Raw genomic sequence first — 15,705 nt, forward strand, 5'->3', positions numbered from 1 at the left:
CTAACACTTGTATCTTAAAGCTCATTCAGATAACAGTTTTCTATGTTGTTTAAGAAGAGCGGCACATGAAAAGTCAGCACCTGAAACCCTAATATAGTGAATTTCATCACACAGAGGCGATCTCAGTCCCGATGAAGTGGTTGAGCTTGTAAATCAAGGGCTGAAAGAAGGAGAAAGAGATTTCAATATCAGGGTCCGGTCAATCCTATGCTGTTTGCGGCATATGCCAGGTAAGAACTAGCCGTTCTCTCAGCAATCTCTTACTTCATGACTCATTCCTTCATTTCCAAGTGATTTGACCAATGTCATGCCTGTGTAGACCGAGCCTGTATTATGCTTATTGTTCTGTACATTTTATTCACTATTCAAATCAATTGGTATGCTATGAAGATAATGGCTCAGAGAATTAAGGGTTAACTTGGCTTTCGATTAGCCCAGGGATCGGCAACCTTTGGCATGACGACACTCGGGGATATTTTAAGTGGCACTTTTGGGGACAATCCCTCTCCTACTTGGTGTTCTCTTTAAGTCTTCTTCCCTCAAAAGAGGATACATTTTATGTGTACTATGCCCTTAACAAATTGCACAACCAGCGCATGTCCTACATCACCTAATGAAGCCAGGGCCTTCAATCCATGGAGCACAGTTAGTGAAGCCGGGTGCATATTAAGCCAAATATTGGCAGATATATTGTTCCAACGAGAATCGGAATTATACATCAGTTATATTGCTCAGTGTGTAGGCTCAGTTGTATATTCACATGCGGGGTCGTCCCTTCTGATATGCTGCATGTCAGATGGGCAGACCCACTTAATAGAATGAAGGTTAATGCAGGAAGTACCGCTATGTGTACACCAGATCGGATATATCCTGTCGGATGGAATATACATTGTTCGGATGTTAGTTCTGCTCACAGCTGAAAAACAGTACAACATTTTGAGGCATTTCCTTGCCATCAGACTACAATTATCCATCAATCCTGAGAGCAAACAGCTTTAGTTCCCATCTATTAATTGTTAATTGTTTGTTGTGGTAATTAAGGTGGTACTCCAGAGACACTTTTGGACTGTGATGTTAAAAGTATGGCACCAAGAAAGAAAACTGTTGTCTACCCCTGAAATAGATCGTCTCTGTTCTGCCCAATACCGGTATTATAGTGTCACTAGTTGTCTATTGCCAACATATGTAGTATGGTCTACTGGAGGCCATGGTGTCTGTTCCAGCCTTTGTAGAGTAAGTAGGTTCAGTGTCCACTAAGGTGTCTATTTTGTTGCCTTTGTAACAAGATCCAGTGACACCTACATGGCTAAAGTTATCATAGATAATTCATTCTATAAATATGTGGGTGAAGTTCTGGTTCCTATCACCAAGTATAAGCATCTTTCTGTAGGCAATGCATGTTCACATTCAAATTATAATCATTTGTGTTCACCAAAGAATGGTCACCCGAGATTGTTGAGCTGTGTAAGAAGTATCATAATGACACCGTTGTGGCTATAGACCTGGCTGGAGATGAAGGCTTAAAGAGTGAAACTTTTTCAGGACATCGCATGGCTTATGAGGTCTGTAACATGTAAAAAGGATATTCTTTAATTTACAAAGAGGGACATATACTGATACACAGCACATAGGCCTGATCCAGAGACAGATGCTATTTGCATTGCTGTTGCATATTTGGATGCCACAGCAATGTGATAATATGCTTATGCCAATGATTCCTCTAAGGACAAAGGACTCACTGCTGGCACTGCATAACCAAGTACTGATGCCAAAGCCGCAGTGTCAGATCACCATCTTGACCATCGGTGGCGGCTCGTTCATTTGAGTGAGCCTAAGGCTTCTCAGAATGGCTGTCTGAGCACCATAGCCTCTGATTGTATGACCACCACCTGCCCCTGCTTGAAGGTCATTACAATTGTGGGGCACTGGTGGCTATATTTTGAGACGGTCATGTGTGACACAAAGTACATTTTTCTTTAGATTGTAATCTAGTAAACAGAATCCACTTCTTTCTGTAGATTGTCATAGTAGCAGCCTTTAACCCCTTCCCGACGAGGCCTTTTTTGTTAATTTTTTTTTTTTTTCCTCCTTGCGTTCAAATAAGCGTAACTTTTTTAATTTTCCGGCTATATAGACACATGAGGGCTTTTTTTTTGCGGGACAAGTTGTACTTTTTAATGGTACCATTTACTATACCGTATAATATTCTGGGGAATCAGGAAATAATTCAATGTGGGGTAAAAAAAAAAAAAAATGCCATTCCACAATTTTGCGCTGGTTATGGTTTTTTTGGAGTTCATAGTTCGTTTAAAATGATGGGTTATCTTTATTCTATGGGTCGTTATGATTCTGGTGATACCAAACTTATATAGTTTTCGTTATGTTTTACCACAAAAAAAAAAAATAGCAACTTTTACGTTTTTTCTAATTTGCGTCGCGTCGCCATGTTCTGCGGCTTATAACTTTTTTATTTTTCCACCTACGGACCTGGGTGAGGGCTCATTTTTTGCGGGCTGAAGTGTACTTTTTAATTAATACCATTATGGGATATGGGCGACTTTCTGATCTCTTTTAGTTATTTTTTTTTGGGTAGGCGATGCGACCAAAAAACGTAGTTTTGGCGTTGGGAATTATTTTCCGTTTACGCCTTTAACCGTGCGGGATAACTAATGTTATATTTTAATAGATCGGACTTTTAGGAACGCGGCGATACCAAATATGTTTATTTTTTTTATTTTTTATTTATTTTTATTTGTGAAATGGGGAAAGGGGGGTGATTTGAACTTTTAATATTTTTTTTTTTATTTTTTTATTTTTAAACTTATTTTTTTTTATTTTTTTACTTTTACTACAAGGCCCCCTAGTGTACTTGACCACTAGGGGGCGCGATCGCCTGTACTAGGTTCAGCCATAGAGCTCTATGGCTGAACATAGTGATTTTCAGCACTTTCTATTACATCCTGCCTCAGGCAGGATGTAATAGGAATGCTGACACGGCCAGCACAGGGGTCTACATTGGACCCCTGGCTACCATGGCAACCGATCGGCACCCTCTGATCTCGCCGCGGGGGGCCCCGATCGGCGCCGGAGGGGGGCGCCCCCCCTCCGATCAGCTATTTAAGCACTGCGGGCGCTTTGCCTGCGGTGCTTAAAGGGTTAAACGGCCACGATCGGCGAACTCGCCGCTCGTGGCCGTGAGAGCAGGTACCTGGCTGTAATATACAGCCATTACCTGCTCTCTTTCAAGCCAGCTCACTCCGTGAGCTGGCTTGATTCCCCCGCAACCGACATATGACGTAAATGTACGTCATATGTCGGGAAGGGGTTAAAAGCATTCACTTCTCTTCATCTTTGAGCTCAAAATCGAATTTCTGGCTTAAATATTTAATTTTTGACCATTGTTTTATTACAGTTTGTTCCCAATGGTAATGCACTTCAGCGGATACATAATAATAATAATAATAATAATAATAATAATAATAATAATAATAATAATAATAATAAATAGTTGCCATATCCCTGTCAAATTGTGTTTATTATAATTCCTGATGTGAAATTAATCTAAAATTCTTTATACACTTTAACAAACCCTACTTAAAATTCGAAAAATTATTTCTGGTATATGTATTAATACTCACATTGCAGGAGCGCAATCCATCAATATTCCCCAGAAAGCCTGGAACAGATGTACATTATATACTGCTTGTGACCATAAAACTTCCATGCACTTCCTCAATGTCATTTTATTTATTTTATTGCTGATACAGGAGGCAGCCAAATGTGGAATCCACAGAACAGTTCATGCTGGAGAAGCTGGGCCTCCATCAGTGATCAAAGAGGTGGGAATTTCTCTTGACCCTATTAATACTATTAATACGATTAAATCTATTAATACTCTGTAAATTGCCTGATTCCAAAGTCCTCCCGTCAGAGAAGTACTAGAATGTAACGATGACAAGAATGTTAAACTATCTGTCCATTATTAGCTACTTTCTCCCCAAAGGCTGTAGAGCTACTGAAGGCGGAGAGAATAGGACACGGCTATCACACTGTGCAGGATCCGGTGCTGTATGACCGGCTGCTGAAGGCAGATATGCACTTCGAGGTACAATATGCTTTTAGAATTATGACTTTATGATTGAAATGATTCCATACAAAGTATATAGCAAATTCAATTTACTTCTATTCCAATGATTAGTGCTTGAATATGGTAGAACATGCTATCATCTGCTCATTCCCTAGAACAGACGTTCTAAGGCTCCTACATATTTCATTCAACACTTAACCCTCATTTTATACCCTCACATTTTGTTCTATATCTCTGGTAATAATATTAACATTATCCTGTATCTTTGAAACTATTATCACTACAGTCTTACTGTTCTACACAGGGCCAGATTAAGGCTTGGTGAGTCCCGGGGCAATTAAAACATGGGGGAAAGGGGGGTTATATATTAAGCTGCCCATACACGGAACGATGATCGCACCCGTTATGGGGTAGATCACATCGCAACGCATACGTTTTGCATGCGATTTGCGTGTGATACAATGCGATCTGCAGGCAGTACAAAAAGTATGTGCAGCACATACTTTTTGTACTGGGCGATGCGATGCCCACGGGAGCGCGCATCACATCGCATTGCACGGTGCTACCGCACCGTGTTTGGGGGCCTTTAGATTGCGCATACCGCCCAGCCAGGAGGGACAAAATACTTTCTATAATATGATTGGCTCCATCTGTTATGAACTATTTTATTTATAACAAAGGAATTTCAAAATGGAGAGGGAAGCCTAGGTAGATTACCTCCTGGAATGGTTCATATTGGGAGGTATGGATTATGTATATTAGATTAAACTAATAGTTTAATCATTCCTAGGTACTGTTCAGAGCGCCATCTAATTGAAATATAATTATTTTTATAAAGTTCTCTAGTGGTACAAAGACAACTAAAGCAACCTTAAAACACATAGAAAAATAAAAGCTACTGTATCATATATGTTGTCACATGCAAGAATAGCAATAGCCTCTGTGCTACTTACACACTCGGACAGTGTCTCCTTATTCTGGCGATGGTTGCACATGGATACGACCTTATATGGTGTATCTGGTTATACATTATTCCATGGATAATATTATACATTTTGTTTAAATTTCCAGATGTGTCCTTTGTCGAGTTACATTACGGGAGCTTGTGACCCCGACTTTACACAGCATCCTCTGATAAGGTACGTTCATCCTGCTTCTATAGCTGTAGGATCATTTCGCTCGCTTAACAAATGAAAAACAGGTGGGAGATAGAAACACAGAGAATCATTGATGTATTGAAGTAAATATACAGCGTAAAAGGCTCAAAAAGGTCCTTAGTGAAAGCAATGTAGCCAGTGGGTTGGTGTACATGATTTGAGAGCTACCTTCAATCTGACTTGTGATTCATGCTGTATATATACATTTAGGCCTGAAAATTGTATCAGCCAAGATTGGGGATGAAGCTGCAGTAATATCCAGCCATAGTGAAATGCGTAGAAGAATGTTTAGAAGATGTACAGTATCCGATCCATTTGAACAAAGTAATTCATTAGATTATCACATTATGAAACCAGCAGATCATTCCTTTAGATACATTATTGCAACATATCATGGCTGTCAATACTATTTCTCTTGTCCTGACTTCATAGTTGCCTACCCTCCTGCATTCTACAGGAGACTCCCTGAAATAAAAGCAATCCCCCTCTCTCCCTCATTAGTCTAGCAATCTCCCTCATGTCACCTTGCCCACATTACACTGTTACATTTTTTGGGGAAAAAAGGAATGAGAGATAGATACATTTACATTGAATCATCAGCACCATTTCCCAGCACTTCATCAAGTATAGTAGCTCTTACTAACTGCTTTGGGGCTCATCTACATTTGGATATAAGTCATTTTACAAGATTCCTCTCAGATGTAGCAGTACACACCCACACTTCTAGGTGCCACGTTCACAATCTCTTTTCACAATTTCTCCATATATGGAACTAGACACGGCATGTGGGTGGAGCAGACACACCCCCTCAATGGGGCACAGTGCAAAATACTACTACCAACTATAATCTCCCTGAAACTAGTTTTCAAAAGTAGGCAAGTATGCCTGAATCGTGTCTGTGTTCCATTCAGCTCAGTTTTGTAGTTTCCATATGCCATACTTACTGCACTATGTATCTGCAGATCAAAGGACTGTGCAAAGTGGATAACGGGACAGTATAAGAATACATCTGGCTTATAGAATATAGAACTGTGTATACATTTTCTCCATCCCCACATCTTACGTACTTTAGGTTTACTAAGCCAATGGGACTCCCTTCAATGAGGCCGACACACATAAATATATATATATTTTTTTTTTTTAACAGAAGCATAACAAATAGTTAATATTATTTAGATCCATACAATGTATCTTACTTTCTGCCTCAACTGGTGTGCTTTTATATGAAAGGCAATGAAGTGTTAGGAAAATTGTCATCAATGACATCACCACATCTAAACTACATTCATCTGCTCAAACCGAGAGAGAAATAAAGTACCAACCAATCAGCTTATGTGATTTTATGGGCAGTGTTTGAAAAAATGGCAGTTAGAAATGGATTGATCAGTACTTTCTATCTCCACTATCTATACCCAAGATTTGCCAAGTCCCCCTCTCTGAATATTCGGTACTCTTTACCTAGAAGGGCGCCCATCGCGGCCATCGCGGGCATCGCATGCACTAAAAAATCACATGCGATGCGACCGACGCGATGACCGCGATTTCCCATAGGGAACAATGTTAAATGTCCCATTTGACCCGATTTTCCTGTTCAATGTCCCAATTGACCCGATTTTCCATAGGAAACAATGTTAAATGGCCCACAGAGGCCAAATAGGCACCCTGAAGTGTGAAATGGCCCCCACAATTGTTAACGCCACCCCACGATCAACGTCAACCCGAAGCCTGGCGAGCGCAGCGAGCCCGCGAGGGGCGGCGGTACGCGTCCTACGACCTTTTCATACCCCCACTATCCACGTCGGTGTGGAGTTGAGAATAGAAAGTGTGGCGAGTGCAGCGAGCCGCCGAGCCCGAAGCGTGGCGAGCGCAGCGAGCCCCGCGAGGGGACGCGGACACCTTCACAGGTATACGCGTCCGCTCGCCACGCTTCGGGCTCGGTGGCTCGCTGCGCTCGCCACACTTTCTATTCTCAACTCCACGCCGACGTGGATAGTGGGGGTATGAAAAGGTCGTAGGACGCGTACCACCGCCCCTCGCGGGCTCGCTGCGCTCGCCAGGCTTCGGGTTGACGTTGATCGCCTTCAGGGTGCCTATTTGGCCTCTGTGGGCCATTTAACATTGTTTCCTATGGAAAATCGGGTAAATTGGGACATTGAACAGGAAAATCGGTTCAATTGGGACATTTAACATTGTTCCCTATGGGAAATCGCGGTCATCGCGTCGGTAGCATTGCATGCGATTTTTTGGTCGCATGCGATGCGACCGACGCAATTTTTTTTTCCTAACGATGCCCACGATCAAAATCGTGGGCGCCCTTCTAGGTAAAGAGTACCGAATATTCTTCTTCTTCTTCTTATTATTATTATTATTTTCATCATCTTTCAATTCCAAGCTACCACAAATGTCTATCTGCGCCAGGGGTGGGGAACCTTTTTTGTGCCAAGGGCCATTTGTATGGGGAAAAAAATCCTTTGGGGGCCATATTTATAAATTTATCTTACAAATTATCCTGCTGCAGCCGTCCCACGCTCTGGCGGCTGCCACTGAATAGGACTGACATTCTCCGGCTGCTGTTGATTTAGAGAAATCTCGTGAGAACTCCCCTGTACTTGACTACCGGCAAAACCGCCAGAGCGGGTGGGCCACTCAGACCGGTTGGGGCCGCATACGGCCCCCGGGCCTGAGGTTTCCCACCCCTGATCTACGCAGTACCATAAAAGTGACAGAAATAAAGACAAATCAGAAATACAGAGCTATACATACATGTGGATATGCAGATAAATGGCTAATCGCTAGATCAGACCCGTGCCGAGGAATCACCTGTAGACATATGTAGACATATGGCCCCATTATTTTAAATGACTGAACATGCAGTACTTTTCTTCCTTCTAAAGTAGCTCATATTCTCCAGCAGGTCCTTCCTTTAAGTCTTGATGTCCTATTGCTATAATGATTACTATATCACTGCTGAGAATAACTAGAAGTTGGGCTTAAGGTGACGATTTTGCCGTTTTCCCAATGTATATTTTATATAGTATATTCCTTTTTGCTAGTTACAGGACCTGGTGTGCATCGAGAACAAACACAGCCTCTCAGTCTGGTCTGGAGTCTTTTCTGCACAGATTTCTATGGACATATATTAGACCAGAGGTTCCCAATCTTTTTTGATCCACGGCACCCTAGAGAATCAGAATTTTGTTCACGGCACCCCTAGGTCACAAAAAATGTAATTAGATTGGGTTTATATGTGATTCTTAGTGGCAGTTATGTGGTAAAGGCCAGGATTTGCTTCTGTTTGTACACATTCTATGATTGGCAGCCACCAGCACTGGTTTTGCTCATGAATAATTAACCATTAATAATTTGATTTGGTCCTAGACCACCAAGCCGCGGCACCCCTGCATGTGTCCCGAGGCACCCCAGGGAGCCACGGCACACAGTTTGGGACCACTGTATTAGACTGTATTTACAGTATAGATCCCTTTTATACATCATATAGTATATTATATACAGGATTAATATTTATAGTGTACATAAGCATGTAAGCAGACTGGTATCTTGTTAACCTACCTCTGTCTTTATCCAGGTTCAAAAATGATGGAGCTAATTATTCCTTAAGCAGCGATGGACCTCTCCCTTTGGGTGCTGCATTGGAGACTGATTATAACATTGCAAAGACTCAGATGGGATTCAGCGAAGAAGATTTCATGCAAGCTGTCAGTACACCTCGCATAACAGTTATATTAATAATAGTTCTTTATTTACAAATATTGGGGCAGATGTATTAAGCCTTAACAAGAGATAAATGCAAGGGTGATAAGGAGAGATAGAGATAAACGTCCAGCCAATCAGCTCCTTACTGACTTTTTTCAAACACAGCCTGTAACATGGCAGTTAGCAGGTGATTGGCTGGACGTTTATCTCTCTTTATCACCCTTCCATTTATCTCTTGTTAAGGCTTATTACATCTGCCCCATTGTGTGTAATTATTATTAATCTCAGAATTTCCATTTTTAATAAACGGCATAACAGGAAAACTAAAAATATGATACTGTTCTATGGACTATCAAAGGGCAGTTTATCCTTCTGGCAGCCATTTCAGCTTAGTATGGGGCTTATTTATTGATTAATATTTATGCCGCATCTTCATGGGGTACCTACAGGGATCTTGGGATTTCACTTTATAGAGAACACAACAGATATCTCTGAAACCTGCCATGGTCCCTCCAGTTCTGACGACAAAGGAGCTCCCATAGGTTTCTATAGGGTTTGATAATCAGTAGGATTTACCACGTTTGTACCCAGAAGCTGAAACTGTCTGAAGATGAAGGTAGACTATAAGTACCTATGGGCTACTGTAACAGGATTTTTGTTTCCCTTGTATGGTCTAGGGTTATCACCCGTCCGGGATTACTCCGGACAGTCCGGTAATTAGACGGGGTGTTCGGAGTCCGGACAGGTGCCGTTCCCGGACTATACATAGTCCGGGAATAAGTCCCCCTCTCTGCCCGCCCTGGCCGCCCGGCTCCCTCCGCTAGTTTTTAAAGTGGTAGCATGGTTGAGGTGCGCTGCAGCACTACGCTGTGCAGCGGCGCCGGGCGGGTGCGGTCGCCATGATTGCTGAAGCCAAGCAAGGAGGCAGGGATCGATGCAGGGCAGGCGGGGGGCGGCGGCGCGGAGTGACTGACAGTCAGTCACTGATAGTGACTGGTCACTCTGCGCCGCGGCGCTCGCTGGGAGGAGGGAGCCGGAGTCGGACGGAGACTGAATGGACACACACACAGATAGTGTGTGTGTGTGTGTGTCACTGTCTGACTCCAACTCTTTCAATCTCCCGGCTCCTCCTCCACCGACCAAGGCAAGGTAGGCAGGCCAAGGTGAGGTTAGGACAGTCAGGAGCTCAGTCAGCAGCGGCTCCTCCACCCAGCCAGCCTCCTTCACCCTCAGCCACCCACCCTCCTAGGCTCCGAGTCCTGGCTTCACCATCCATCAGCTGCCAGAGAGGATAGAGCGGCAGAGCCAGGTCAGCCACCCAGCCTCCAGGCTCCACCACCAGTCCACCACCGACCCTGGGCCTCTTAGAAGAAATATAAAGTATGTACTTACATAATTTATTTAAAAACAACAAATAGACTCCTTCATATATGATAAATACAATGGTTTATCACCTGAAGCTGTGTTGCATAACATGTAATGGCATTATGGCATGTGATATACAATGGCATTTTGTACACTATGTAATGGGTGTGTGACGTGTAGTCGGCATTATGTTGAAAATTCTTGCCGCGCACCTACGGTGCGCACACTGTCTGTGTTATTCCTTCTTTACAAAAAACTTTTTCAGTCCTAGCATATTGTGTAATGGCCATTGCGGTGTATGGCGTAACATGCAATGGGCATCACGCTGTGTGGCATAACGTGTAATGGGCATTATGGCAATTTTTGGCGCACTGTCTATATTGTTCCTCCTTTCCAAAAAACTTTTTCAGTATTGGCATATTGTGTAATGGGCATTGCAGTGTATGTTGTAACATGTAATGGGCATTATGGTGTGGGCATAACGTGTAATGGGTATTACTGTGTATGATGTAACATGTAATTGGTATGCAAAGTCAAGAATGAAATTGAAGCAAAGGTTAAAAAAAATCAACATAAGGTGGGTCAAAGGGTGGAGATGGGGGTGGGGCAGTGGGTGTGTCAAGGGGCGGGTCACTGTCCGGGAATCTCTCAACAAAAAGGTGGTAACCCTACTTGTACCCTTCACTGGCACATGTACCTTACAATGGCTGCATGTACTCTGTAGACAAACCTTGAAACAGAGTGGGGGCATAAGCTATCACTGCTTCTAGCTCTTTGTCAGAGCCTAACAACAAATTCACATGAGAATATTCATTGGTACAATTTAAATTTAGGCAAAAATATTTTTTAGCACACCTGCAGGGAAAATGTGAAAAATCTGACTATATAGAAGTCTGTTCAGGAGCTGAATGTTCAGTTGTGTAAATACTGTTTCTGTGAGCCACAGAAACATGAGTAACTGGCACCAACATCATACCAAGCCATGCTAAGCAATTAATAGCTGGAAATATTATTTAGCCCAAGTGTCTATAATAAAAATGCAAATTTACTAAGATGGGCGTTCTACTGAAGATGGGATGTTGTCCGTAGCAACCAATCAGATTCTACATCATAATTATTAAGCATCTTCTAGAAGATAATTGTTAACATCCAATTGGTTGCTATAGCAAACATTGCATCTTCAACAGAACTCCCATCTTTGTAAATTTTCCCCATAGTCTGTGTCTCACACATTATAAAACATTACCGGTGCCCCTCAAAACGTACACACTAGCCTGTGACCCACATAAACATAATGATTATACACCATAATATTACAAAGTAGTCCCTACATGAAATAATTCACAAAGCTCCAGATAAAACTTATAACCAGGGTATGCCAATAAGATCAGGGCCGGCGCCACCACTAGGCAGTGTTAGGCATTTGCCTAGGGCGCCGGCCACTGGGGGGCGGTAGTTGGGAGCAGGGCAGGAGGGAGAGCTGGAGGTATGGCTTAGCGGGCAGGAGGGAGGGCTCGCTGCGCTGTGTGCAGTTCAGTCCTGGACCCCGGTGCATGTTAACTGACATTTTCCTCCACCCACAACGCGTACAGCCGCTCAGCCGGGCAGCGTCTGAGGGTGAGCCAAGTGCTCAGCGCTGCCCGGCTGAGCGGCTGTACACAGTGCGGGTGGAGGAAGATGTCAGTCACACTGCGCCGGGACTGAACTGCGAGGCCTCCCTCCTGCCCGCTAAGCCAGACCTCCAGCTCTCCCTCCCGCCCGCTGAGCTAGACCCGAGCTCCTCCTGAAGGGTGAGTAATTATGTATACACCAGAACAGCACGGCGGCCGTATCCCTCTCCCCCCCCCCAAATCAGCGCACCGGCCGCATCACCCCACCCCCGCCCCCCAGGAGCAGCACGTATTCCTCCCCACCCCCTACCCGTGGAGCGGGTGAGCGCTGGGGCGCCCCCCCCCCTGCCTGGGGCGCTCCGGCTCCTTGCACCGGCACTGAATAAGAATCTTGTCCATAATGGGCTTACCATACCATCCATTTAAACAGGGACACTCATGAATTACACATGCACCTCATTTTAATCAGCCACAGAACCTAGGATCAGTGGCATATTTATAATGGGTGCAGCATGCGTGGTGCAAACAGGCCCCTGAGGGGGACCCTCATTGCACACACTACACCTATTTTTTTTTTTATATCATCTGGATTCCTGTGACTCAGCACTGGTAAAATCACTGGAAAATGGCCTCTGCCCCATTTTTCTGGAGATCTGCGCATGCGCAGTAGGGTCTGAGTGTTGTAGAGCGCAGACCCTACAGAGCCTCGCTGCTGCTGCTATGGAGATCTTCGGAAAAATGTCCGCCATGCCATTTTTACGAAGATCTGTGCATGCGCAGCAGGCTCTAGCGCTCAGACTCCTGCTGTGAGGCTCTGGTGCCGGCAGAGAGGAGGTTGCACACAGTTCTTCTCCTCTCTTAAAACTCCTCTGATAAGGAAGTTTGTAACCTGGGGCAAGGCTGTAATTTGGCCTCAGGTTACAAACATTTCACCACTCCACCAATAGAAAGGTTAATTTCTTCTATGTTATCACTCATTCTAAAGAACATTTTAGCTTAACCCTTTAAGTGCCAAGTGAATTTGTCAAAATAGGTGTGAAAATTGCTAAGCAACCCTTTTTATTCATCATAATGACCTGTAATGTTTACCTTATATAGGAATTATAATGTTTTTTTTACACAACAATTTTTTATTTTAATCTATATAACACATGTGAGCAACGCTGGCATTAACCCTTTGATTGCCAACATATCAAAGAGATGTTGGTAATGAAAGGGTTAATACTGTAATTTGCTTCATAGCCAGGCATGATTTATGCATTTACAGGAAAAACCGCAATCTAGAAATGTAATAAACTGCAGGTATAACATCCTGCAGCCAGGACATGGGAGCAGTACAAAGTCTACATGAGTTACATTTATTATACCTGTAGAGCTGTGGTAAAAATCAATAACAATAAAAAAGACACAATAAAACACCCAAACAGAGAAATGATAAAAAGAAAATGCTTAAAGGGGCATACACACAAAGTGATTTCAGACCCTTTTCTAAGCAATCTAACTAGATCACTAAGAAAGAAGCACGGAACTCTCTGTGTGTGTATGCCCTGCAGTGCTGACCGTTCTGTCTGTCAGTATCGCTTGCATTAGCTTTACCTAGATCGCAGGTCTTTGCGTATTATAAAAATAGCCAAAGCCCCGTTCAACAGGAACACTCAGCACACAGCATTGCAGTGTGCTGAGCAGTTGCACCGCTATGTGTGCTGAGTGTTCATATTGCAGTATGTCGCTCATCTAAAAGCCGGGTCGCCCCGTGTGTACAGGGCTTAAACCTTAAGTGTAAATATACTGACCTAGGAAGCCTAAACATGTTCTCTCAGATGCATTGTAGGCTCCACCCCATGGACAGAGCAAGGGAGACCATACCTCCCAACAGTCCCAATTACAGTGGGAATGTCCCGGTTTTTCGGGGATATTCCAACGTCCCTCCCGCAGCCAGCAGTGTCCCGTGGCGAGGGGGGGGGCTGTTGGGAGTCCCCCCTGTTGGCTACTGAGCAGCGGTGAATAAACATTCCCGCAGCCACGGGGCTGGGGGCATGGCTAGAAGCTCACAGAGCGTCAAAACGGGGGGAGCCGTGAGTATAGGCCACGCCCCCGAAATTTTTCGGCGTGCATCCCTGTGTCCCTCCTTCATCTCCCTACAAGTTGGGAGGTATGGGAGACACTAAACTGATATATCGATGTAGCATGTAACTGTATTCATACCCTCCAACATGACCCATTCCATTAGGTACAAAATGCTCTGTTTCTGGACTTCCTTACCAGTGGCAGTTGCAGAGGTGGGGCTCCAGCACAGTCCAATATTCAAAGAGGGGAGCCACCCCAAACATCACTGTCCTAGGCTCACTGGCAGTTGATGTGACTCCCCCTCTTTGAATTTTAGACTGTGCTGGAGGCTCACCTCTGTAACTGCCACTGGCAGGGAAGTCCAGCAACAGAGCATTTTGTACCTAATGGAATGGGTCATGTTGGAGGGTATGCTGTATTGCTGTTTTATTATGGTAAATCCATTATCCACTTTAAGATCTGTGGAACCTTACAAGCAATAATTTCTGTTTGGTATCCTCAGTGGTCTTGAGTTATGAAAATATTATATATATAATATGTTTTTTCTGTTTTTTTTTCTCCTCAGAATATCAATGCAGCTCGTTCTTGTTTTCTACCAGAGAAAGAAAAGAAAGAACTTCTGGAACAATTGTATAAGGCATATGGGATGACAGGGTTGTGATGCTGTATGCTGTATTTCCAATAAAAATGTGACCACTGCACATAACCCTGCATAGAAGATATCAGTACATTTTATTATTATTATTATTATTATTATTATTATTATAAGGCACCACCAGTGTTTCTGCAGCATCATACAAATACGGCAACAGGACACACAGAGCACTGCATAACATTACAGTAACCAAGACATAAACAAGCATGAATAATCAGTGCAACCTGCCCTCAGTAGTGTAGGCATGAATACCAGAAGTAGAGCCACTGGAAGAGATGATTGGCTGTGACCAAGAGCAAAGGCCAACATGTGAAAATGCTTGTGATTGGCTAAGCGGCTAATGAGAATCTCGGTCACTCAGGGAATGGCATTCACTCAGATTTTCTTTGGGAGCAGTTTGATTTTATGGGTTTTGCGTAGAAAAGCCTGAAGAATGTCCTTTTATATAACTAGCAAAATGGAAAACTTTGGTTGTCAGTGGTGACTGAGGCAGGACCATATATGTCTGTGATAGGGAACTGGCCAAGGTATAGGTGTGAGATGGAGGTGCATGGGGTATACATACCTCCTAATTTTTCAAAACATGCAGGGCTGGAATATCCAAGGGGCGACAGAGGAGGTCACCCTGGGGCCCCCACACATTGGGGGCCCCCACAGACTGCCTCCCTGAGCTCTCTCCCAGCATTTGCCTTGCTGCCGAGCATTGCTGATAATTGAGGACCCCTGTCCCAGCGGCTGCAGACAATAGCAGCCGCTGGGCTGTGGCAAACGCAGAGCCCACACTGAGCCGCTGTTACTACTCAGGCGCCTGAATGGGTGAGTGTGAGCTGCCTGTAGCATACCTCCCAACATTTGAAAATGAGAAAGAGGGACACTTCTCCACGGCGCGGCGAAAGGGGCGTGACTTAATCCATCCATGGGCATGGCTTGTGACACCCACTGGGCGTGTCTTGACACAACCCAGTGGGCGGTCTAATGTAGTGTGCAACATGCTGACATCAGCATTGAATATACTCCTATATATAACTACATATAACTATATGGCGATTA

The 15,705-nt window shown here is 43.8% G+C and overlaps 1 protein-coding gene across 2 annotated transcripts in view; it reads left to right on the plus strand.

Annotated features, from left to right (window-relative positions):
* The window catches only part of LOC146007783 (adenosine deaminase-like), a 62,431-nt gene extending 47,737 nt beyond the window's left edge, over nt 1–14,694 (plus strand). For both annotated transcript variants that reach the window (XM_083146392.1, XM_083146394.1), the window contains exons 5-11: nt 115–230; nt 1,438–1,562; nt 3,768–3,839; nt 4,004–4,105; nt 5,159–5,226; nt 8,831–8,960; nt 14,566–14,694. In XM_083146392.1, the coding sequence (XP_083002518.1) occupies nt 115–230; nt 1,438–1,562; nt 3,768–3,839; nt 4,004–4,105; nt 5,159–5,226; nt 8,831–8,960; nt 14,566–14,661 (709 nt within the window). In that variant the 3' untranslated portion in view covers nt 14,662–14,694. The remainder of the gene's footprint in view (nt 1–114; nt 231–1,437; nt 1,563–3,767; nt 3,840–4,003; nt 4,106–5,158; nt 5,227–8,830; nt 8,961–14,565) is intronic.
* The last annotated feature ends 1,011 nt before the right edge of the window (nt 14,695–15,705 follow it).

The sequence above is a fragment of the Crinia signifera genome, chromosome 6, assembly GCF_055691185.1.
Source record: "Crinia signifera chromosome 6, ASM5569118v1, whole genome shotgun sequence".
NCBI lineage: Eukaryota > Metazoa > Chordata > Amphibia > Anura > Myobatrachidae > Crinia > Crinia signifera.